Source organism: Oncorhynchus masou, chromosome 18, assembly GCF_036934945.1.
Source record: "Oncorhynchus masou masou isolate Uvic2021 chromosome 18, UVic_Omas_1.1, whole genome shotgun sequence".
NCBI lineage: Eukaryota > Metazoa > Chordata > Actinopteri > Salmoniformes > Salmonidae > Oncorhynchus > Oncorhynchus masou.
The window spans coordinates 71316733-71343696 of NC_088229.1; the positions used below are offsets into that span (position 1 = coordinate 71316733).

The 26964-nt window shown below is 44.5% G+C and overlaps 2 protein-coding genes across 3 annotated transcripts in view; both read right to left on the reverse strand.

Moving 5' to 3' along the window:
* Nucleotides 1-6: 6 nt before the first annotated feature.
* On the reverse strand, nt 7-7343 carry LOC135505220 (transcription factor 20-like). 2 transcript variants are annotated; one of them, XM_064924402.1, is made up of 5 exons: nt 4993-7343; nt 4566-4659; nt 1539-1588; nt 1073-1151; nt 7-833 (listed from the first exon to the last, which is right to left on the reverse strand). In XM_064924402.1, exons 1-4 carry the CDS (start codon nt 6352-6354, stop codon nt 1104-1106), a joined length of 1554 nt encoding a protein of 517 aa, XP_064780474.1. In that variant the 5' UTR covers nt 6355-7343; the 3' UTR covers nt 7-833; nt 1073-1103. The 2 variants fall into 2 exon arrangements, with proteins under 2 accessions (XP_064780474.1, XP_064780473.1); XM_064924401.1 differs by having other exon boundaries at nt 4987-7343.
* Nucleotides 7344-18423: 11080 nt separating this feature from the next.
* The window catches only part of LOC135505239 (myosin phosphatase Rho-interacting protein-like), a 79368-nt gene continuing 70827 nt past the window's right edge, over nt 18424-26964 (reverse strand). The window contains 7 exon segments of the mRNA XM_064924425.1: nt 18424-19494; nt 20385-20461; nt 21989-22154; nt 22283-22369; nt 22497-22547; nt 22550-22609; nt 22727-22886. Of these exon segments, the coding sequence (XP_064780497.1) occupies nt 19426-19494; nt 20385-20461; nt 21989-22154; nt 22283-22369; nt 22497-22547; nt 22550-22609; nt 22727-22886 (670 nt within the window). The 3' untranslated portion in view covers nt 18424-19425.

A 26964-nucleotide genomic window follows, 5' to 3' on the forward strand; every position in this document is an offset into this window, starting at 1 on the left:
GTCAATTATTTATATCACCATCAAATGAGAGAAGAAAAAAAGAGCAAGTAAAATCCGTTGAAATGGCTCATCACACCCTCAGAACTAAAATCAGATGAATATGCCATTATTTTTCATCCCATGTAGTAAAGTATGGTCTTTATGAATAGATCTCAGGTACCTGTATTGTAATCAGATATGGTTCTGTCGATAAACTTGTGGTCGATCTGAATACTAGACCATTCTGCACCAGTCTCCACACCACCGCTATACAAACACCAGATCCTCTACCAAGTGCAGTCTTTAGCGTTGAGGTTCTTACTCATAACTTCGATGCATACAAACACACCTCCGGGGTCAATTGCAAAGTAAAAAACTAAAGCCACAAGATACCCCAAAAATAAATAAGCCAAATATAAATTACATACTTTAAAAAGCTTTATAAAATTAAATATCTCCAATTATTTTTATCAACATTTCAATTTAAAAGAAAAAAGGGGAGAGAATCCTTTTTCCTAATAAATAATTAAAGCGACAGCACACGTTTAGCCATAAGCTCAATCAAATGGTGGCATTGGGCCCTGCTCCCAACTCTTCTGTTCTACCCACCGTTGGCAGTCAGTCCAGAACCAGGAGAGATGGCAGAACATTAGGACAGCCTTGGTCTCCTGCTTAGTCTTCGCAGTGCTTTATGTGGTGAAGATAACAGGAAAGGTAGCAGAGGTGCAGAAAGCCAGTTTAAGGTTTGTGGGTGTTTGCATTCCGCCCACCAGCCCAGCTGTCAATCCAGAGGACAGTTGCAGCGTTGCCACAGTTACCGGGTTCCCCCTCGTAACTCCACAGATGAACGACGCCTGGAACGGAATAAATATATACACATATTGTTTTCAAACAAAGACACAACATTTAGCAATTTGGATATAAAACAGAAATATCCTATTACCATCATTGTGATCAAAGAAGACTGTTAGAATATGTAAAAACACTGACAGTTGTGTGACTCACACGCAGGTCAGTAATGCTGAAATAAAGTGGACAACAACCAGAAAAGAGATGGTGTTGTCATGGATAAATGCGAAAGAGAACAACTAGCCATGTGTAATCAAGTCTGTCTTCTGGTTGTGTCACCGGTTGTCTCTTCTGCTCCCAGGAAGGCCTTGGAACAACTTGTTCTGGGTGAGAAGAGACAAAAAAAATCCCAGTAACACACAGCGAAACCAAAAGGGAACAGTGTACTATGCACTACAATACATCACAGTGGTTGAGTGCTGGAGAAATTCAATCCCGACTTCCATTCTGATTTTCTAGGACTGTTAACATCATGCAGTAGGGCTGTGTAGTCAGCCTCAGCATGAAGCAACTTCATCTTAGCGATGCACAATAAATCCTAAAAACGGTAGGATTGCTAAATTGTCAGTTCCATGCCAAGCAAAACGCTTTCACAAAAAGACTTTGTACAGTGAGACAGAAAACACTGACAGCAACTGAGTGAGTGAATGAGATCGGCTTAGTAAGGGTTGAACCAAGCAGTCGCTTCATTTAAAATCCACCGTCCATACCTTGTGCTTGGTGCATTTCATGGAGAAGTTCTCTTCATTGAGGACACAGTCTGTGGGGAGAAAAATGCTTGGATCAATGAAGGTGACTGATCAATAGCAAAACAGCAGCTGAACCAGCCTCCACACACACATCAACCGGCTACAGATAGAACACACACACACACACGGGGTGGCATTACCGTTTTACAAACACAGTACTAGTGTTATAATATAGGAAGGGGGAGGTTAGTGTTAGGACACAGACAAACACACGATCCAGGATACACTTCACACTCCATCCCCCAGGGGGCATTAACTGGGTCTAGCACATCCGCTGCGGCCAATTACGGCCAGTCAGTGTCCCAGCTGGCAAGCCGTGAGGCTGCGGTCTGTGTCTGATGGCCCGAGTGCCTTTCCTTTTGTTTTGAGTCTTTCGTTTGGGATTAAATTCCCCTTTTTGTACATATTTATGTTTGAACAAATAATCCTGGACTGGCCGACCTAGAGGTCAAGAGAAACAGAGCTGGCCCTGACCAAGGTAGAGTTGCTCTCTCCCTGGGTACATGTATATTCAATATCTGGTCGCATGATTTCTCACATAAATGCACATTCATTCAGGTTACAGACCAGTTAGCTGGGATCCCTAGACACAACGAGTCATACAGACCAGTTAGCTGGGTCGCAGATCCCTAGACACAACGAGTCAGGTTACAGACCAGTTAGCTGGGTCGCAGATCCCTAGACACAACGAGTCAGGTTACAGACCAGTTAGCTGGGTCGCAGATCCCTAGACACAACGAGTCAGGTTACAGACCAGTTAGCTGGGTCGCAGATCCCTAGACATAACGAGTCAGGTTACAGACCAGTTAGCTGGGTCGCAGATCCCTAGACATAACGAGTCAGGTTACAGACCAGCTAGCTGGGTCACAGATCCCTAGACACAACGAGTCAGGTTACAGACCAGTTAGCTGGGTCGCAGATCCCTAGACATAACGAGTCAGGTTACAGACCAGTTAGCTGGGCCGCAGATCCCTAGACATAACGAGTCAGGTTACAGACCAGTTAGCTGGGTCAGACCAGTTAGCTGGGCCGCAGATCCCTAGACATAACGAGTCAGGTTACAGACCAGTTAGCTGGGTCGCAGATCCCTAGACATAACGAGTCAGGTTACAGACCAGTTAGCTGGGCCGCAGATCCCTAGACATAACGAGTCAGGTTACAGACCAGTTACCAGATCCCTAGACACAACGAGTCAGGTTACAGACCAGTTAGCTGGGCCGCAGATCCCTAGACATAACGAGTCAGGTTACAGACCAGTTAGCTGGGTCGCAGATCCCTAGACATAACGAGTCAGGTTACAGACCAGTTAGCTGGGTCGCAGATCCCTAGACACAACGAGTCAGGTTACAGACCAGTTAGCTGGGCCGCAGATCCCTAGACACAACGAGTCAGGTTACAGACCAGTTAGCTGGGCCGCAGATCCCTAGACACAACGAGTCAGGTTACAGACCAGTTAGCTGGGTCGCAGATCCCTAGACATAACGAGTCAGGTTACAGACCAGTTAGCTGGGTCGCAGATCCCTAGACATAACGAGTCAGGTTACAGACCAGTTAGCTGGGCCGCAGATCCCTAGACACAACGAGTCAGGTTACAGACCAGTTAGCTGGGTCGCAGATCCCTAGACATAACGAGTCAGGTTACAGACCAGTTAGCTGGGTCGCAGATCCCTAGACATAACGAGTCAGGTTACAGACCAGTTAGCTGGGTCGCAGATCCCTAGACATAACGAGTCAGGTTACAGACCAGTTAGCTGGGTCGCAGATCCCTAGACATAACGAGTCAGGTTACAGACCAGTTAGCTGGGTCGCAGATCCCTAGACATAACGAGTCAGGTTACAGACCAGTTAGCTTCGCAGATCCCTAGACATAACGACAGGTTACAGACCAGTTAGCTGGGCCGCAGATCCCTAGACATAACGAGTCAGGTTACAGACCAGCTAGCTGGGCCGCAGATCCTTAGACATAACGAGTCAGGTTACAGACCCGTTAGCTGGTCCGCAGATCCCACGTGTAACCACGCCAGCCCAGGACCTCCAGATCAGGCTTCTTCACCTGTGGGATGGTCTGAGACCAGCGACCTAGACAGCTGTTGTAACTGAAGAGTATTTGTGGATGTAATAAACACAAAATATTTTGTGTGGAAAAACTTATTCTGATTGGCTGGGCCTGGATCCCCAGTGGGTGGGCCTATGACCTCCCAGGCCCACCCATGGCTGCCCTGTGAAATCCATAGATTAGGGCCTAATTAAACTTATTTAAATTGACTGATTTGCTTACATGAAACTGTAACTCACCGAAATCGTTGATATTGTTGCACGTCACATTTATATTTTAGTTCAGTATAGATTGCTTATGAACAATCACCATTAATAAATGTAACAATAATTATGTTATTCAATGTACTGACTCCAAAGTGCGGCACGCAGGCCACGGAGTCTATTTCAATGCATACATGCTCCTATTATACACAACAAAAATATATACTTTTTACATAGGCCGTAACAAAAGATCAGTAGGCCTGTGCTAGTGATTGTGTCTTGACGCCCCATTGCTGGTGAGCTCGCAAAGTAAACAGTTCATATTTTTGATCACAAACATTTTTTGGAGCCGGACATTTATAATGGCAATCCTCTCTCCCTACAATTTGACATTTGCACTGCACCCAATCCTATAGCTGTACAACAAATCAGCAATCTGTTCTCTGGATCTTTGTTGATTGACAGCTTGCTGGTCCAATCAGAGGTCAGAGTGTGCATTTCATAAGCCAATCTGTTGCCCTTTTTATTCGAAGGGCAATGCTGTGGCTACTGCCTCTGGCTGCATGGAGAGTTATCCACAGAGACTGTGCCACAAAATAAGTCCAGAGTCTTGACGCTCCCAAGTCAAGTCTCAAATAATGACATGTTCTATCTCAAGACATCTGTGAGACAAGGAGACTCATCCAATGGTCCCGGTAGGGGACAGGAATAAGGACAGAGGAGACTCACCTGACTGTAGAGAACACCTGTAGTGATACTTGTTGGGACATCCTTTGTTGAAGCAGCCCAACGTGGCACCTGGGTTATGGCAGCGAGAACACGTCTGAGAACATGAAATACAATGAATTGGTTTTCTCGTGTTGCGGGCCAAGACCAAAGACAAGCTGCTATAGTAGTTTACATTACGGGTACATTTCGCTACACCCGCAATAACATCTGCTAAACACGTGTTTGTGACCAATGAAAATGTATTCTGATTTGACGTTGTTTGACAGAGTTGTAGCACTGTTACATACGAACTAAATGTAAAAAAAAAATAATAGTGAACAGACGGTTACAACAGCAGACATAGTCCTCATGGAAGATCACTATATATTCACCCCAACTCATATGGTCAATAAAGACATGTTTTTTATCCTGCAGGACTTACACTTACCGTCTCCTGAGCCACCTTGACTGCCTCTTCCAGGCCGTAGACCCTTCCCTTCACCAGGAACACGCCTGCAGACCAGACGCTGCAGTCCTCGTGGAGCCAGTACTCACACTGGTCCAGAGGCACCACCGGGGGAACGAACCAGTCATCCACTGCAGCCCTGGACCCAGATGTTACCGAAGGCCCAGCCTCAATCCTGCCCCTCTTAGCTCCAGGGCTGCCTGAGCGGTCGCTGTCACTCGTCCACCTCCCCGGCAGGCCCTCCCGTTTCAGCCGGGGGTCAGGTTTGTGGGGCCAGGGGACCCCCGGGGGCCGAGCACACTTTCTACCACGGCCTCTCACGCTGCAGGATGAGTCAGAGTCACTGAGATCCTCCTCTTCTTTGAGGCCTGGTTTGCTAGCTGGGGCTTCAGTGCTGGGTCTGTATCCCTCAGGGTAGTATGGCCCGTGGAGGTCCCCAAGGTCCATGGCGTTAGCCGAGCCTCCACACAGGCAGCAAACCAGGGAGCTGTGGTGCTGGCTGTGGGTGGAGGTGCGGCCCAGCTGGAGGCAGGAAGTGGAGGGTACAGCCCCTGGGATGAAACCCCTGGATCCTGAACTTCCAGCCTGCTGTTGCCCCTGGCCATTCTGCCTGGGCTTCTCCTCCTCTGGGTAGTTGATGACAGTACAGTTGGCGGGGGAGGTGGAGGAGGGCTTATGCTCTATGTGGATGAAAGGAGAGAACGTGTCCACCCTCATGTCCCTCTTCTCCTCCTTGTAGTTGATGTATTTCAGTTTGATCTCAGGCTCCCGAGGGGAGAATATTGAGGACTGATCCAGTCTGGGTTTCTTCCTTTTCTTCTTGGGAGCAGGGGTCGCCTTCCTTGTTTTGGCTGTGGGAGCAGCTGCTTCGCTGCTTGTAGTTTCAGCTTTATGCTTCCCGGGTTTCTTTGGAGATGTTTTAAGTGACGACGATACAGTCAGTAAATCCACCTCAGAGGGGGGCTCGGGACCTGACTCTCTGTGTACCGACTCCTCTAAATCTTTGTCTGGAGCAAAGGGCAGACTGGAGGTTATCGGAGATGTGCGGTGGTTGTGTGGGTATTTCGAAAAACGGGCATGTTCCGAATCTGAGGTAGACTCTATGCAACGGCCTGCGTTTGTGTAAATGTTATCCATATGACCGGTCAGTGAGGCTGCCGCCTGTACTTTAGTCTCTCCCTCACAGCGAGACTCTGCTTTATTCTGGACCTTCTTCTTCACTACAAACGAGGTCTGTTCGTTAGGACTAACACTGGCTTTAGATGGACTGCTCTGGGTGAGGGGATTTGTCTGAGACTTGGGCTTTTTAGTAGATACTTTATACCAGTTAGGATTTATATTCATCACTATGGCCTCTAGCCTGGTTCCCCTGCCAGAGCGAGGGGGAGTTGTTTCCTCTCAGAAGTCCTCTGCTCTACCTTGACATTACCATTCAAGTGAGTAGCAGCTGTCTGCTTGGGTTTCTTTTCTGAAACCTCTGGCACAGTGCTCTCGTCTTCTGTCAAATCAACAATAGGCTCCGAAGCTGCCTTGGGTTTATGTCCTGGCTGCTGGAAGTCCTTGCTGTAATCTAACCTTGGTGTATTCTCACCATTAGACCTTGTTCCCTGTACTGCAGACAGCCCAGGTCCTCCTCTCCCCAGCTCATCCCAGCAGGTATCAGCCGTGTCATCTGGTGAATAATTGTATGCACAGGGTGAGCAGGAGGGCTGAGGCAGAATGAGCCCATCCTCTACGTCGTCCAGTGAGACAGAGGGAGAGACCGGGTCCTCCAGAGGACTGATATAGTCCCTATTCAGAGAACACAGGTCCCTGGGACTCATGCTGTCCTGCATCAGGACTGGCTCTGTTCTAGAGATGAGAAAGAGAACCTCTGAAGCCCTCTGACCATCCTCCAGGTCTGTAGTGAGAGACTCTGGGGAGGAATCGATACAGATGGCAGAGTTGGACCAGCTGCTACTACCCTGGCCATTCTGCAATCCTTTGTTGACTGTGTCCTGAGAAAGAGTGCGTTTCATTGAACTCCCTCTCTGTTGAGGTTTGTATTTCTCCACTCCTCCGTTACTGGCAACTCGATGGCCATTGATTTCATGAGACTGCTGCATCAGACACACCCCTGCGACATTCTCACCCACCACCTGGGCTGGAGGGATAGAGTCAAACATTTCCGACCGAGGTGCTAAGCCCAGAGGCCTATCCACCTGCTGCAGGTAGACATCCATTGTTGAGAACCTGCTGATCGACGGGACCCCGTAGAAGAGGATGCTGGGAGAGAGAGGGATGCTGGGAGAGAGAGGGATGCTGGGAGAGAGAGGGATGCTGGGAGAGAGAGGGATGCTGGGATGCTGGGAGAGAGGGATGCTGGGAGAGGGAGAGAGAGGGATGCTGGGAGAGAGAGGGATGCTGGGATGCTGGGAGAGAGGGATGCTGGGAGAAGACATGAGACCGGCTCACATATGAGAGAGTGACTGTCGTGTTGGAGAAGGCATTGTCTGGCTGGATCTGGTCTACTGGTTGAAGCCTGTGGTCGTGGTCAGTCTCATGGAAGTTTGGGTAGCAGCTGGGAGGCTTGACTACCCGTAGGGCCTCCATGGAGTTGGCTTTCAAGAGGCATTCCTCACCTTTTCTGGTCAGGTCCATCACAGTGGGAAGGCTGTGGGTGGAGGAGAGGTCCTGTGGCTCTAAATTAGAGTCCCCCAGCGGTTGCTCCATAGCAACTGAAATTGAGCAGAAATACAGAAAGGTTAGATAAATACATGGAATTGAAATGATCTTGATGACCTCAAGTGAGAACATGACTGGATATAGGACAAGATTGGGTTCCAGCATCACCAAGCACATTGGTCAACAGTGGATTGCAACTTTATCTAGCTAGAGTACAGACAGCAAGCTGCTGGCGATAATGCACATCACAGACTTAGCTAGCTAAATATCGAAATAGCTAACTAGAAAGCAAACAAGTCAGAACTAAATGCTAAACGTGCCTCTAACGTTGTTTTCGTTGGCTGACAGCGTTCACTTAGTTTTCCATTACTATTGTTCAAAGTAATGTAACGTTAGTTGCAGATTCATTAAGTGGCAGGTCAACAAACGAGTAAACAAACAAAATATTGCGTTAGTACTTGCGGCTACAGTATCAAGCAGACTCGGGAAAAGTGGCCAAATCAGAAGTATATAAATTACTGGAAATCCACCAAAATAGATGCGATAAGAAAATAAACTAACAAAAGTTACCAACTGGCTTCGAACCTCTGCCTTCTCACAAACAAATACATTTAGCCAACTACATTTGTTTATTTATGTTTAGCCAACTACATTTAGGTTTAGCCAACTACATTTAGGTTTAGCCAACTACATTTAGGTTTAGCCATTTAGGTTTAGCCAGCTACATTTAGGTTTAGCCAGCTACATTTAGGTTTAGCCAACTACATTTATGTTTAGCCATTTAACTACATTTGTTTATTTATGTTTAGCCAACTACATTTATGTTTAGCCAACTACATTTAGGTTTAGCCAACTACATTTAGGTTTAGCCAACTACATTTAGGTTTAGCCAGCTACATTTAGGTTTAGCCAGCTACATTTAGGTTTAGCCAGCTACATTTAGGTTTAGCCAACTACAGCTAACTTTCCGTAACCTGGAATGACAGCTGACTGTCCCAATCCAGATCCCTTTAAAAAAGAAAAATCGTCAGTCAAGTGAGTTTTGACTAGGAAGTACAGCTACGACCGGAGGGGACTTTTTCCTAGCAGGTTAGAAGAAGTTACACTGCAGGTTAGGAGACTATAGTCGAGGTTGGGGAAAGGGTTAAAATGATCTCAAATGATCTCCTAACCAGTTACGAAACGTCACTTCCGGTCTTAGTTGTACTCCATCAAGTCCAGCCACAACTAGTCAAATGTGAAGGATGATTCGTGCGACAACAAGAGTTACTGTAACATTACCTCGTTAGTTATCAGATTAACCTAACTATGTAAATAGGATACGTGTTTTGATCAGGTTAGTTAATGTAACCAGTTCACGATGTACTAAACTAGCTGTAGTGTAGACGCTTACCACAAAACAATGTCCCTTGTAAAAGTTGCATCTCTCTAATACTCTTCTAAACTAACCAATGAATCTGTAGTTTATAGGATAACGTCATTTTATTGTGAAATAATAAATAATAATACAATCCTTGAATATTTGCTGGTTATTGCCATTCCGCGGTGGCGATTGATTTCCCGCAGACCACGGAGGGGTGGAGTGATGCATGTATTAGATACAGCTAACTAGCAATCAACTTTGATTTATTTATGGTTTCCTAGCTAGCTTGCTAAGCTAATTTGCTAGGCCCTTCGTATGAAACAAAAGAGCGAGCATATTGCGCTGCCGGAGACTGAAACTTACCCAAACAGGAAGGAGTGTGGGGCTTTTACAAACGTCCAATTCAACAGTGAGTCCCACCCAGCATCTTGGTCAAGAGCCAATCTAACTCTTGTACCCTAAAACCCCGAACTAGATTTGTGTCAGTAAACAGGATCAAATATCCCTGCACTTTCCCGAACACGCGTAAACTGCGCAACATTTCAAGAACAGCATTTGTCAGCTCTCAGCCTGGCAATCACAGTGAAGCATTATGGGAAGTTGGGAAACAACGAAACTTCATATACTGTCTGTCATTGGGACGAAAGCTGGCGGAGTTGCTTTTCATCGGCAGGTATTCTTGTCATGGTCCTTAATTTATAAGCATAATTTTTCTCCACACAGATATTATTTGGAATAATCGGAACATATTGTATAAAAAGACTTCTTTGTTTTTAGAATATTGATTACCGAAATAATATCCTATTGGTGAGCCAACTTGTAAATGCAGAGGGTCTTTTACTTAATCATAAGGAATTATTATCACTTTACAAGATCCCTGTGACACCTAAAGATTTTGCAAGACTAGATGCCATTCCCTCCGGTATTACTTTATTATTCAGGAACGTGTCAAGACTTGACCCTCAGAACATACGGATTATCCCTGTTGACTCATCAGTAGGAAATATTATTATTTTTGGTCCATTCAACAGTCGAGCTATACAAGTCTTGTTTCAACAGGATGTTGTATATCTATACTGTGGGGCAAAAAAGTATTTAGTCAGCCACCAATTGTGCAAGTTCTCCCACTTAAAAAGACGAGAGAGGCCTGTAATTTTCATCATAGGTGCACTTCAACTATGACAGACAAAATTAGGGAAAAACATCAGAAAATCACATTGTAGGATTTTTTATGAATTTATTTGCAAATTATGGTGGAAAATAAGTATTTGGTCACCTACAAACAAGCAAGATTTCTGGCTCTCACAGACCTGTAACTCCAGAGGCTCCTCTGTCCTCCACTCGTTACCTGTATTAATGGCACCTGTTTGAACTTATCAGTATAAAAGACACCTGTCCACAACCTCAAACAGTCACACTCCAAACTCCACTATGGCCAAGACCAAAGAGCTGTGAAAGGACACCAGAAACAAAATTGTAGACCTGCACCAGGCTGGGAAGACTGAATCTGCAATAGGTAAGCAGCTTGGTTTGAAGAAATAACTGTGGGAGCAATTATTAGGAAACGGAAGACATACAAGACCACTGATAATCTCCCTCGATCTGGGGCTCCACGCAAGATCTCACCCCGTGGGGTCAATATGATCACAAGAACGGTGAGCAAAAATCCCAGAACCACACGGGGGGACCTAGTGAATGACCTACAGAGAGCTGGGACCAAAGTAACAAAGCCTACCATCAGTAACACACTACGCCGCCAGGGACTGAAATCCTGCAGTGCCAGACGTGTCCCTCTGCTTAAGCCAGTACATGTCCAGGCCTGTCTGAAGTTTGCTAGAGAGCATTTGGATGATCCAGAAGAAGATTGGGAGAATGTCATATGGTCAGATGAAACCAAAATATAACTTTTTGGTAAAATCTCAACTCGTTGTGTTTGGAGGACAAAGAATGCTGATTTGCATCCAAAGAACACCATACCTACTGTGAAGAATGGGGGTGGAAACATCATGCTTTGGGGGTGTTTTTCTGCAAAAGGACCAGGACGACTGATCCGTGTAAAGGAAAGAATGAATGGGACCGTGTATCGTGAGATTTTGAGTGAAAACCTCCTTCCATCAGCAAGGGCATTGAAGATGAAACTTGGCTGGGTCTTTCAGCATGACAATGATCCCGAACACACCGCCCGGTCAACAAGGGAGTGGCTTCGTAAGAAGCATTTCAAGGTCCTGGAGTGGCCTAGCCAGTCTCCAGATCTCAACCCCATAGAAAATCTTTGGAGGGAGTTGAAAGTCCATGTTGCCCAGCAACAGACCCAAAACACCACTGCTCTAGAGGAGATCTGCATGGAGGAATGGGCCAAAATACCAGCAACAGTGTGTGAAAACCTTGTGAAGACTTACAGAAAACGTTTGACCTCTGTCATTGCCAACAAAGGGTATATAACAAAGTATTGAGATAAACTTTTGTTATTGACCAAATACTTATTTTCCACCATAATTTGCAAATAAATTCATTAAAAATCCTACAATGTGATTTTCTGGATTTTTCCCCCTAATTTTGTCTGTCATAGTTGAAGTGTTCCTATGATGAAAATACAGGCCTCTCTCATCTTTTTAAGTGGGAGAACTTGCACAATTGGTGGCTGACTAAATACTTTTTTTGCCCCACTGTATACCAGGGATCATAAACTAGATTCAGCTGAGGTACGATTTTTTTGTTGTTGCGTGGATGGTGGGGGCCAGACCCAAATTACAAATAATTTGTAGACTGCACATTGACCGCAAGAAGCCCAAACACATAATATTTGTCTAAAACAATAATTTCAATCCTTTCTTACATTTGTATATGATCAGGTGTCTCTCTATTATGTGTGGGAATACTTGGGAACATATTTCTCTAAATTAAAATCACTTAGAGGTGATTTAGTGTTTTTACAATCTTATGTCCAACAAAAATAACAATACACATTTTATTTGTATTTATTGCTCAAAAAACATGGGGCCAAATGAGACCACCCGCGGGCCAAATTCGGCCCTCCGTTCCATCAGTTGAGGAACCCTGCTATTTTCCTCAAGTCATGCCTTATTGGAATGGTTTTATTGATACACATACCTACTTATTAACAAAATGAAGGAAGTTTCTTTTTAAATTATTCATCAATATTGTCCTGCCAACCACTATATGAAGAAGTTTAAAAAAACATACATTCAAATTGTACATTTTGTAATGACCATCCAGAAACGGTTTTGCATCTATTTGGCACTATATTCATGTAAGGAATCTGTGTCAAGGCATCAGTAGATTATAATTGAACACATTTATTAAGATTTTTACACTATTCTGGAGAGATGTACTGCCTGGATTCTTTACTTAAGATAAAATTGTTTCAACTTATTTCTATGTAATTAATGAATTATTCTTTTGGACAAATTTCATATTCACAAATGTGCATTTACAAACAAAACACCACATTTTTTTTACCTTACAAAATTTTTCTGCCAACAAAAAAGCTGTTAGAATGATAAACATGTGTTTGCCACTTAAGGTCCTGTGTAATGTGATATTGTACCCCCAGCCCCCCCCCCGCCCCGCCCCTAGACCATTGTCCTTTGTATATTCCTTATGACCTGTTGTCCTGACGTTGGCCTATGGGTAGGTTTATGACAGTCATAAATACATCTTCCCCCCTATTCCCTCTCTTTACCCTACTGATGTTACTTTTGCAAACCCCTTGGTTAACATAGAGATTCTGGGAACATCAGAAGGTGGGGGGAAATGAACAATATTCTGGTAATCCGACCAATTGAACATATGCGGTGGTACTTAATGAATATGATGTCAGTTCAGTTGTCATCTGAGACATTCTCATCAATGATAAGATGACATAAACTCTACAGTGGAAAGTCTACACATCCGAGTTATTGGATTCACATGGAATTGTTGTTCATTTTAAATGTTTGAATATGAAATTATTCATGATGGGATGAAATGTGAGTTTAGCTTCTAAAATGTGAGATTTGGGTTTTCATAAGGTTAGGGCTCTGCTCAATCAGTGGCCCGCCCTGTGAAGGGACATGGGCTATAAAACGTTTCAAACACGCCCTCCTCTCCCTTTCTATATAAAGCCTTGACGACAATATAACCTCCTGTTCCGAGGATGTGAGGACGATGGTCCGATGTCAGAATGGTTCAGATAATAACTACAGAACGAAGCCAACATCAGCGTGAGCTTTGGTTGCGAATGGTATGAACTTTGAACTCTTATTCACTACAGAAGTGATACCTCCTAGCCGTTGAGCTAGCAACAGCAGCTGCAAACGAGGGTTAGGAAGGAACAGACAGAGTATCCCGTCTATCACACAACGACGTTACTACAACGTATACAATTGACCACCAGAGACATTCTTCAAAGGACTCGGTTTGGCAACACGGCCTTCCATCTACCACCAACCTACTGAAGCGCAGCTCAGAGTAAATATTTATTGCATTTTACTTTTCCAAATGGGCGGTAATTTAGAATGCATAAGATACTGTATTTGATAGCACAGCTTCGATCCTTTGTTTCCACAGTCTTCCCGCTCTTTCACTCAAATCCAGCCCCTTTTCTTTTGTGTAACAAGCTGTCATATCTGTTCAGCCCGTTAAGGACGTTTTCCTTTATGACATCATTTGTAATCAAGTTATGATTATTTATGTGTACGTGTAATTCTGTGTGATTAGTTAGGTATTTAGTAAATAAATAATTAAACCCAATTTTGTATTGCTGATTCAACTTGTTAGCCAGGGTTCGTGAAAATAACCAAGAATTTACAACTTTCAGATGAGACTGAATTAAGGTGACGATTAATATTGACTGCTATTGATGTAAATATTACTAGGTCTTTAAGAGTTTATTCGGAAGATAACAGCTCTATAAATATTATTTTGCGGTGACCCGACTCTCTAGTTAATTACATTTACATGATTAGCTCAATCAGGTAATATTAATTACGGAGAAATTATTTTATAGAATAGCATGTCATATCACTTAATCCAGCATAGCCAAAGACACGACACTGTGTTCCCCCATGTACTTTTTGTAAGGATTTGTTGTTAATAATAAGGAAAAAATTAAAACGACAGAGTTCAATACATCAATGTTGTACAACGTTTTACTCGAGTGAGACAACTTGTATTGTGTGAAAAGGTTTTGTCCTGAGTCATATATAAATAATATATTATAGACATTTCCATTAGTGCCGAGTACATTAGTGCGTTTTGAGGTCCGTTCGGTTCTATTATTAAAAGGTTATCATGGTTATCGAATTCGGTTTTGATTATTTGGGTTGAATGCTGTAACACATAATAAATAGCACAGAATAAAACAATGAATAAAAGTCCCATGATGGTAGTGAATTCCCATTACTGCTTGTCACTTATTAACAATTTATTCACACTACTTTAATAAAATATTTCAATTGTGTATTTTACAGTTTTATTTGAGCATTTTATTATTTAATTTCAAGTCATCATCTCACAGTGGCATGTATTCATGGATGCCAAGGGAATCCTGTCTTCCCCAAAAAAATTGAACAAGGAAAAAGTATAAAAGAAAATGTATCTTTCATCTCTCTGTGTTTCATAATTTTCCTTAAATTCGCAAGAGCTGAATGTACAGTACTTCACCTAAGAAAGCACTGGAGCGAGCCAAACAGCACCCCTCTGTCTGTATGTGTAGGCCATTTATCTGATGCTGTCTGGTCCAAAATAGTATGATATTGTTGCCACCCGTAGGATTGAACGCAATGGAGCCAGTGTGCATTTGTCCTCCGTTGATTAAAAAAAGTATAAAATAATAGCCAATCAACATTGACCTAAACCGAGTGAGCTCAACTGTGAATGGTCCTGGACCCAAAACAAGTGTCAAGCGAAGACAGTTTGCACACATCAAATAACATCGAGCTTACGTTATTGACAGAAACAACTTGAATTGTTGCATCTGTACTGAAAAAAATATCTAAATGCAACATGCAATTTCAAAGATTTTGCTGAGTTACAATTCATATAAGGAAATCAGTCAATTTAAATAAAACAATTAGGCCCTAATCAACAAATTTCACATGACTGGGCCGCAGCCTGGGAGGGCATATGCCGACCACTGGGGAGCCAGGCCCAGGCAAACAGAATGAGTTTTCCTGCACAAAAAGGCTTCATTATAGACAGAAATACCCCAAAGTTGACAGCAAACCACTCGCCTACACGGCGCCATACACGCCGTGTGCCAGGTACAGCTAAAAATGGGATTCTCAAACCACTCGCCCACACCACACCATTCACGCCGTCTGCCTGGTACAGTTAATAATAGGATTTGTCTGTGAAGTGCACACTTCTTCAGTGTGACAGTGGCCATGGAAGGTTAATATGCCCACTGAAGTCGGTTACGACGCCGAACTGCAGTCAGGTCAAGACCCTGATGAGGACGACGAGCACGCAGATTAGTTTCCCAGAAACTCAAAACTGGACAGAAATGATTCGGGTTGTGCAAACCCAGTTTCATCAGCTGCCCCAGACCATCCCACAGGTGAAGAAGCCAGATGTGGAGGTTCTTGGCTGGCATGGTTACATGTGGTCTGCTGTTTTGAGGCCAGTTGGATGTACTGCTAAATTCTCTAAAACGATGTTGGAGGTGGCTTATGGTAGTGAAATTCAATACCATGGCAACAGCTCTGGTAGACATTCCTGCAGTCAGCATGCCAATTGCACGCTTCCTCAAAACTTGAGACATCTGTGGCATTTTGTTGTGTTACAAAACCACATTTTAATGGCCTTTTATTGTCCCCAGCACAAGGTGTACTTGTGTAACAATCATGCCGTTTAATCAGCTTCTTGATATGCCACACCTGTCAGCTGGATGGATTATCTTGACAAAGGATAGAATGTTCACTAACAGGGATGTAAATACATTTGTTCACAATATTTTATTGGAATAAGCTTTTTGCATGTATGGAACATTTCTGGGATCTTTCATTTCAGCTCATGAAACATGGGACCAGCACTTAACATTAAAAAAAATGTTCATTTAACCTTTATTTAACGAGACAAGTCAGTTAAGAACAAAATCTTATTTACAATAAGGGCCTACCAAAACGCAAAAGGCCTCATGTGAGGACGGGATTACATTTTTGAAATAAATACAAATATATATATACAAATATAAATATCAGACAAAACACACATCACAACAAGAGAGACAACACTACATAAAAAGAGACACCAGACAACATAGCAAGGCAGCAACACATAGCAAAGCATGGTAGCAACACAACATGGCAACAACATGGTAGCAACACAACATGGCAACAACATGGTAGCAACACAACATGGCAACAACATGGTAGCAACACAACATGGCAACAACATGGTAGCAGCACAACATGGCAACAACATGGTAGAAACACAACATGGCAACAACATGGTAGCAGCACAAAACATGGTACAAACATTTTTGGGCACAGACAACAGCACAAAGGGCAAGAAGGTGGAGACAACATCACACAGTACATCACACAAAGCAGCCACAACTGTCAGTAAGAGTGTCCGTGATTGAGTCTTTGAATGAAGAGATTGAGATAAAACTGTCCAGTTTGTGTATTTGTTGCAGCTTGTTCCAGTCGCTAGCTGCAGCGAACTGAAAAGAGGAGAGACCCAGGGATGTGTGTGCTTTGGGGACCTTTAACAGAATGTGACTGGCAGAACAGGTGTTGTATGTGAATGATGACGGCTGCAGTAGATATCTCAGATAGGGGGGAGTGAGGTCAAAGGGTTTTATAAATAAGCATCAACCAGTGGGTCTTGCGACGGGTATACAGAGATGACCAGTTTACAGAGGAGTATAGATCGCAGGGTATTAAAATGACAGCTTTGACTTACTGTATCTTCAGATCCTCTTTGTTGCGTTCACATTTCTCAACTGTGTACCCTTTTAGACAAGCCCAAGAGACAACCAATTATAAGCCATTATCAAACATCTGCTAACAGATGTCACATATGACAACACAGAAAAACATATGATAAGCAATGTTCACCTCACCAACAATGGCCACCATATTTCAAAGGCCTACTTGGCAAAATGTCAAAAGAGGTTAGTGGAATAGTTAAGTATACCAATATGAACATAATGTATATTTGCATAAAAACACATACTTATTAGCTAGCATGACAAAAACAGAGGCTACATACAGTAGCTACAGTGCCTTGCGAAAGTATTCGGCCCCCTTGAACATGCAACCTTTTGCCACATTTCAGGCTTCAAACATAAAGATATAAAACTGTATTTTTTTGTGAAGAATCAACAACAAGTGGGACACAATCATGAAGTGGAACGACATTTATTGATATTTCAAACTTTTTTAACAAATCAAAAACTGAAAAATTGGGCATGCAAAATTATTCAGCCCCTTTTTTCAGTGCAGCAAACTCTCTCCAGAAGTTCAGTGAGGATCTCTTGATCCAATGTTGACCTAAATGACTAATGATGATAAATACAATCCAATGTGTGTAATCAGTCTCCGTATAAATGCACCTGCACTGTGATAGTCTCAGAGGTCCGTTGAGAGCATCATGAAGAACAAGGAACACACCAAAAAAATACAGTTTTATATCTTTATGTTTGAAGCCTGAAATGTGGCAAAAGGTCGCAAAGTTCAAGGGGGGCGAATACTTTCGCAAGGCACTGTACATTTCAATGGGGCTAGCAAACAGCTGGGCTAAACCCAAATCTCCATGACAACAGCAAACTGTTTTGTTAAGCAATCTTTCTGATGTTGTAAAAAGTTATATAGAAGGTCCAACGACAGGATGATTACATTCAGGGATTGTCAAAAACAGTAGCTAGGGAACAACCAACTACTTCCTGTTTTGTCTTCTGGCTGTATTTTGACAACTTATTTACTACCAACATCAATTAGTAAAACTAGTGCTGGAAACTAGTGGTTTCCTACTGAACACTGCAAAACTCTACTTGTATATCTTGAGTAGTGCATGACCTACACATTCACTACTGCACGAATAGGTTTTGTGAAAAAGTACTACTGAATTACTACAAAAATAATTGGAAAATGTCTAATTTCCATTCATTTTGAAACAGTGGAGGTTGTGTAGATCTGTTGGAAAGAAATCCAATTTAATTCCTTTTAATTTTAAAGGAGGCCAAATGTGAAGTATGTGCCAGGGCTGTGTAGACTTTCAATAGGCCCTGTAGGTGTTCTCTCTGGGCAATTGATCAATTAACTAGCAGACAGAAAATAAAACCTACTTGACTGGGGCCCTTGAGAGAAAAGTGTTGCGGTGTATAATTCCTTTTAAATCGGTTTGGAGAAAGATTAACACAGTTTAGTAGATTAAAACACTCAGGGTGCAAAAATATTTATTGCTAATAAATCGGTTGTCAGTTGGTATACATTGGCTGTATATTTACAACAGTAGAGTACAGCGAGATTGGTATGCGAGACAAAAACAAAAAAAAAACACAAATAAATACAAAGGGACTGGCACTGAACAAGACTACAGACATAACCGACTTCAACAAATCATCCTCCCATACAGCTGTGCCAATACGATTACAGAGAGAAGAATGTAAATATATTTATATCAGAAATCAGATAATCCCATTCGTTCTGTATGCGTTCAAGCAGTCGCCTTCCAGGGGTCATTTTAAAATATGCCCTGTTTCAGAAAACATTCTATGATGTTAATAATTACCATATAACAAGTCAACACATCAGGCAAGGAAGGAGCAACATCCAACGTAACAGTTTACATGTACAATGATGCAGGCAAACATTTGATTTCCAAAGCTTTGTTAAGAGGATAGAAACAGCATGTGAACACTGACCTCACCTAGCATTAACACGCAAGCCTGAAGGCAAGATTGCTCCTAAGGGGTTTGCTTATGTAAGTAATTATTCCATCATCATCATCATCATTATGCAGTTGTGTTTAGCCTTTTACAACATCATAATTACTCCTTCGGCTATTAACACAGACTAAGGAGTCCAAACAGTAGCTTACAGGCCATCTTTGTTAGTGTAGGCACGATCGATGCCTCATTAAAAACCGTACAGAGTATTTACCGTAACAAATGGTGATGAAAAACAAAACAAAAAACTAAATGTCACAGTAACTAAAGTGCATGGAATGAGTCTAGACGTAAAATTCAAATCTTCATTACCATGTTTTTTTAAAATGTTATATAATATATATATATATATATATATATATATATATATATATATATACACACGACATGTGTGTGTGTGGTGACCAGTGTGTTTCTAAATAAGTAATTACAGAGGTAAAATATAGTGGCCTTTTTAAACATGCTGCAAGGTGGCTGGAGTGGTGCGACTCAGTCAGAACTCCTTAGTGTCTTTGTCAAACAGGTGGAGTCGCTGCTCGGCAGTGAGCCCTTCCTTCAGACTCTGGAGGGGGAGAGAGACTGTTAATGACCGTGGTCAGGTTTAACTGAGAGTTTCAGGTAGACAGGACTGAATCATTGACGAGGAAGCAGATTGAAGCAAACATTGAGGTGCACTCATTTCTGTCACTGGTAAAACTGATATTTCTCTCTAACCCCACTGGTACCAAAAACAAAAAGGTGATCCCATTCCCAATCCAATTCGAACCCACAATCAAAAATGTGATTTTGACTGTTAATGTGTGAGATTCAGAGGAGGGAAAGCACAAGAGTCCAGAGGGTCTAGTAATGCAGAGGGCTTTTCTCTCATCCGTACCAGAAACGTGGGGAATAATAATGTAAGTCTTTTATACACACCCAGAAGGATGTTGGAGACCATTAGAATGAGCAGAAAGGGGATATAGTGATTATTTCTGGGTAACACACTGCTGAAGGGTGAACATATAAACAAAATGGTGGTACACCAATGATGCACTGCTATTGGTGGTTGTCTGGTTTGGTATGTGACCACAAGGAGAAAAGTAGACCTATAGGTTCTCAGGCAGCCCTCGCTGGCCCTGGGCACCGGACACAGACTGAGAAGGAGTTTGGGGGGGACCCATCTCATCACATGTTGGTACACTTCTCTCTTATAGAAGCATTTTAACCCACAATCAAATAGCACAAAGGGATTTGTTTAGAGTAATATGACAAAAGTGTTGTATGTTGGGGAATTCAAACCTCAAAAGTTGCAGTGTAATACAGTAGTTAACCTGAAGGTGGTAGTGTGTCACAGCTCAATGGCACTTGGTTCCAAACTGAACTGTTCTCACACACACAACCTTCAGCTGTGGGAGACTTCTCGATTGGGAAAAACACATTAATATGTCTTACTCAGGTGGTAATAAGTTATACCTTTGACCTCATGGTGCGTTTGGCGGCAGCAGCCGCCATCTTGAGAATGTCAGGGTTGCTTTTGGACTTCATGATATCTGAGGAGAGATAAGACAATTACTTCAATGACATGTCCTGGGGAGAAAAGTAGCATGTTCAGCTTATGTACAGTATACTATAGACACTACTGTAATAAATCTACTTGTCTGGCTGGTTGTCGTAAGGAGGTCAGTGGGTTGCAGGTCAGAGACAGTCTGGACTATGAGACATCTTATGTAAATAGACAGACCAAATGCAAATGTTGGAGGCATTGCCACACACTGGTTATGAGTGAAACAACCACCAAACTTGTTAAGACTGAAACAAAGGGCTCAGGTCATAAGTTGTGCACTAAGTAGGGACTAGGGTTCCATTCACAGGTTCCATTTGGAACACCAGGTAGGGACTAGGGTTCCATTTGGAACACAGGTAGGGACTAGGTTCCATTTGGAACACCAGGTAGGGACTAGGGTTCCATTTGGAACACCAGGTAGGGACTAGGGTTCCATTTGGAAACTAGTAGGGACTAGGTTCCATTTGGAACACCAGGTAGACTAGGGTTCCATTTGGAACACCAGGTAGGGTCTAGGGTTCCATTTAGAACACCAGGTAGGGACTAGGGTTCCATTTGGAACACCAGGTAGGGACTAGGGTTCCATTTGGAACACCAGGTAGGGTCTAGGGTTCCATTTGGAACACTAGGTAGGGACTAGGGTTCCATTTGGAACACCAAGGGTAGGGTTCCATTTGGACTAGGGTTCCATTTGGAACACCAGGTAACTAGGGTTCCATTTGGAACACCAGGTAGGGTCTAGGGTTCCATTTGGAACACCAGGTTTAGGGTTCCATTTGGAACACTAGGTAGGGACTAGGGTTCCATTTGGAACACTAGGTAGGGACTAGGGTTCCATTTGGAACACTAGGACTAGTTCCATTTGGAACACTACTAGGTAGGGTTTAGGGTTCCATTTCCAGGGTTTTTGGAACACTAGGTAGGGTTCCATTTGGACCACTCTAGGGTTCCATTTGGAACACTAGGTAGGGGTGAACACTAGGGTTCCATTTGGAACACCAGGTGGGTCTAGGGTTCCATTTGGAACACTAGGTAGGGACTAGGGTTCCATTTGGAAACAAGTAGGGACTAGGGTTCCATTTGGAACACCCAGGGAAGGGACTAGGGTTCCATTTGGAACACTGGGTTCCATTTGGAACACGGTAGGGACTAGGGTTCCATTTTAGGGACTAGGGTTCCATTTGGACCACTAGGTAAGGTCTAGGGTTCCATTTGGAACACTAGGTAGGTCTAGGGTTCCATTTGGAACAATAGGGTTCCATTTGGAACACTAGGTCTAGGGTTCCATTTGGAACACTGGGTGGGACTAGGGTTCCATTTGGAACACTGGGTAGGACTAGGGTTCCATTTTGAAACACTAGGTAGGGAAGGGTTCCATTTGGAACACTAGGTAGGGACTAGGGTTCCATTTGGAACACTAGGTAGGGTCTAGGGTTCCATTTGGAACATAGGTTAGGGATTTGGAACACACTAATGGAGTAGCAGAAGGCTAGAAAGTGTTCTGTATTCCTACCGTATCCTCCTGCCCTCTCCACCCCCTCCAGTGACGGTTCCCCCAGTGCCACGTGGGCCAGCTGCAGCTGTTCTCTGAGCCTCCCCAGGTCTCGCTCTGCTTTGGCCTTCACGATGCTCAGCTCTGTGTAGATGTCCTTGTACTTGTCTGTCGCATACTTCTTATCCTGGAGGGACAAATGATACATTGTTTAAGGTGGCAGGGTGAGAAATACAACCTCGGCATAAAATGAGAAAATAGCATAAAATACAATGAAAAATGATAAAAAGCTGTTTTAGGTAACTTGGGTCTTACTCTTTGGGCGGCCTGGAGTTCATCCCTCAGAGAGTTGATTTCCTGTTTCAGATACTGGACCTCCGACTCCTTCACCCTCAACATCACCTGGCAAAGATCAAAACGCTAAGATTTAAGGGCTGAACTTCGGCTGTGTTTAAAACCAATGTCCCCTTTCAACAAACAGGAAGACTTCAAATCGTCCAATCTTATGTTCACCTCGAGCGGAGCTTACCTCTAGTTCGTACAGTTCCTTCCCATGTGTGATGTTGCAGGTGTTTCCACCCCGTCTTCAGTGGCCATAGAGCGCATCTTAGTGATCTCAGCAGCTAGACGGTTGTTCAGTTCCTACAGACACATTACATATCATGGTAAGTGTGAGGACTATTACCTGGTTGTTTGTTAGTGCCTGGGTGTGTGTGTGTGTGTGTGTGTGTGTGTGTGTGTGTGTGTGTGTGTGTGCACCTGGTTGTGTGCGTTGAGCTCCTGGTTCTCCCTCTGACACTGTCTGAGGGCCTGTCTCTCAGCCTCCAGGGCCTGGGCCAGGTGGGCGTTCTCCAGACACTTCTGAGTGTACTGCTCTGACAACACCTCGATCTCCCTCTGGAACGAACACAGCTCCTCTCTGCAACACAGACGGGGGAGGGAGAGGGAGAGAGAGAGAACAAGAGGGAAATGCAAAGATAGAGAGAGGGAAAGAGATAAGGGGAAAGAGAGTGAGAGACAGAGGGAAAGAGAGGGGAATGTGAGAGGGAAAGAGGGAAAAAGAGAGAGAGAGGGAGAAAGAGAACACAGGAAAAGATTCAGTAAATCAGGCAATACAAGGCAACACACTCAGCCAATCAACACCATACATTTACCACTCAGTACCACACTCAGCCAATCAACACCATACATTTACCACTCAGTACCACACTCAGCCAATCAACACCATACATTTACCACTCAGTACCACACTCAGCCAATCAACACCATACATTTACCACTCAGTACCACACTCAGCCAATCAACACCATACATTTACCACTCAGTACCACACTCAGCCAATCAACACCATACATTTACCACTCAGTACCACACTCAGCCAATCAACACCATACATTTACCACTCAGTACCACACTCAGCCAATCAACACCATACATTTACCACTCAGTACCACACTCAGCCAATCAACACCATACATTTACCACTCAGTACCACACTCAGCCAATCAACACCATACATTTACCACTCAGTACCACACTCAGCCAATCAACACCATACATTTACCACTCAGTACCACACTCAGCCAATCAACACCATACATTTACCACTCAGTACCACACTCAGCCAATCAACACCATACATTTACCACTCAGTACCACACTCAGCCAATCAACACCATACATTTACCACTCAGTACCACACTCAGCCAATCAACACCATACATTTACCACTCAGTACCACACTCAGCCAATCAACACCATACATTTACCACTCAGTGCAACACTCAGCCAATCAACACCATACATTTACCACTCAGTACCACACTCAGCCAATCAACACCATACATTTAACACTCAGTACCACACTCAGCCAATCAACACCATACATTTACCAAGCAAGTACCACACTCACCAATTAGTTCCGCTGAACACTTTTCCATCATAACCAGCTGACCAATGGAAACAGTAACACAGATTTGAGAAATTTCCTTCATCTTGTAGGGTGAGTCAAACTTCAACATTGTAAGGAACCAGACTCATACAGGCACTCCTTCCTTCATATTTTAGTTCTGGTCTGACACTCACATCCAGTGTTTCCACTCAGGCTGTAACAGGCCAGACTGCTGTCAACAGTTCCTTACATTTACACCCCAGACGGCTGGGACTCAACACCATACTGTAATTCCAGGTTTGGCAAGGTCACCAGCATCGCCACCTTACAGTTCCAGGTTGCCCTGGTACCACACAGCAATCAACACCAGTCATAGTGACATACTGGCTTTGCCCAGACCTTTGTTCCCACGCTGGGTTGGATTTCAACCAATAAAAACACCATACATTTACCACACAGTAACAGGTGCAGTCACATCCACAGTTTCATACATTTAAGGTGCAGTCACATTCACAGTTTCCAGCCAGGTGTAAAAGGTGCAGTCACATTCACAGTTTCCAGCAGGTGTAAAGGTGCAGTCACATCCACAGTTTCCAGCAGGTGTAAAAGGTGCAGTCACATTCACAGTTTCCAGCAGGTGTAAAAGGTGCAGTCACATCCACAGTTTCCAGCAGGTGTAAAAGGTGCAGTCACATTCACAGTTTCCACCAGGTGGAAAAGGTGCAGTCACATTCACAGTTTAGACCTTCATCTTGTAAAGGTGCAGTCACATCCACAGGAAAAGGTGTAAGGTGCAGTCACATTCACAGTTTCCAGGGTGTAAAAGGTGCAGTCACATTCACAGTTTCCAGCTGGTGTAAAAGGTGCAGTCACATTCACAGTTTCCAGCAGGTGTAAAAGGTGCAGTCACATCCACAGTTTCCAGCAGGTGTAAAGGTGCAGTCACATTCACAGTTTCCAGCAGGTGGAAAAGGTGCAGTCACATTCCAGTTTCCAGCAGGTGTAAAAGGTGCAGTCACAGTTCCACAGTTTGCAGGTTACAGAAGGTGCAAGTCACAGCACAGTTTCCACCAGGTGTGGTGGGTGCAGGTTTGGACCCCAGGGGTGCAGGTTAAGGTGCTGGGTCACATTCACAGTTTAAAATTAAGTTATAACAGGTGCAGTCACATTCATAGTTTCCAAGGTGGGTGCAGGTGTAGAGTTTCCACCAAGGTGTAAAAGGTGCAGTCACATTCACAGTTTCCAGCAGGTGTAAAAGGTGCAGTCACATTCACAGTTTCCAGCAGGTAAAAGGTGCAGTCACATTCACAATTCCCCAACAGGTGCAGGTTATGGACCCCAAGGGTGCAGGTTATAGACCCAAGGGGTCCAGGTTATGCAGTCACCCCAAGGGGTGCAGGTTAAAATGGACCCCAGTTTCCTCAAGGGGTGCAGGTTATGGACCCCAAGGGGTGCAAGTTATGGACCCAAGGGGTGCAGGTTATGGACCCCAAGGGGTGCACGTTATGGACCCCAAGGGGTGCAGGTTATGGACCCAAGGGGTGCAGGTTATAGACCCAAGGGGTGCAGGTTATAGACCCCAAGGGGTGCAGGTTATAGACCCCAAGGGGTGCAGGTTATGGACCCCAAGGGGTGCAGGTTATAGACCCCAAGGGGTGCAGGTTATAGGGGTGCAGGTTATAGACCCCAAGGGGTGCACCCCAAGGGTTGCAGGTTATAGACCCCAAGGGTGCAGGTTATGGACCCCAAGGGGTGCAGGGGTTATAGACCCCAAGGGGTGCAGGTTATGGACCCCAAGGGGTTATGCAGGTTATAGACCCCAAGGGGTGCAGGTTATAGACCCCAAGGGGTGCAGGTTATGGACCCCAAGGGGTTACGGACCCCAAGGTTATGGACCCCAAGGGTGCAGGTTATAGACCCCAAGGGGTGCCGGTTTTGGACCCCAAGGGGTGCACGTTATAGACCAAGGGGTGCACGTTATAGACCAAGGGGTGCACGTTATAGACCCCAAGGGGTGCAGGTTATAGACCCCAAGGGGTGCAGGTTATAGGGGTGCAGGTTATAGACCCCAAGGGGTGCACGTTATAGACCCCAAGGGGTGCAGGTTATGGACCCCAAGGGGTGCACGTTATGGACACCAAGGGGTGCAAGTTATGGACCCCAAGGGGTGCACGTTATAGACCCCAAGGGGTGCAGGTTATGGACCCCAAGGGGTGCATGTTATAGACCCCAAGGGGTGCAGGTTATAGACCCCAAGGGGTGCAGGTTATGGACCCCAAGGGGTGCAGGTTATGGACCCCAAGGGGTGCACGTTATAGACCCCAAGGGGTGCAGGTTATGGACCCCAAGGGGTGCAGGTTATGGACCCCAAGGGGTGCACGTTATGGACCCCAAGGGGTGCAGGTTATGGACCCCAAGGGTGCAGGTTATGGACCCCAAGGGGTGGGGTGACCAAGGGGTTATAGACCCCAAGGGGTGCAGGTTATAGACCCCAAGGGGTGCAGGTTATGGACCCCAAGGGGTGCAGGTTATGGACCCCAAGGGGTGCACGTTATGGACCCCAAGGGGTGCACGTTATGGACCCCAAGGGGTGCACGTTATGGACCCCAAGGGGTGCACGTTATAGACCCCAAGGGGTGCAGGTTATGGACCCCAAGGGGTGCACGTTATAGACCCCAAGGGGTGCAGGTTATAGACCAAGGGTGCACGTTATAGACCCCAGGGGTGCAGGGGTGTTATAGACCCCAAGGGGTGCAGGTTATAGACCAAGGGGTGCAGGTTATGGACCCCAAGGGGTGCAGGTTATGGACCCCAAGGGGTGCACGTTATAGACCCCAATGGAACCCAAGGGTGCAGGTTATGGACCCCAGGGGGGGTTATGAACCCCAAGGGTGCACGTTATAGACCCCAAGGGGTTATGCACGTTATGGACCCCAAGGGTGACCCCAAATATAGACCAAGGGTGCAGGTTATGGACCCCAAGGGAGCAGGTTACAGACCCCAAGGGGTGCAGGTTATAGACCAAGGGGTGCAGGTTATAGAGGTGCAGGTTGGTAGACCCAAGGGTGCAGGTTATAGACCGCAAGGGGTGCAGGTTATAGACCGC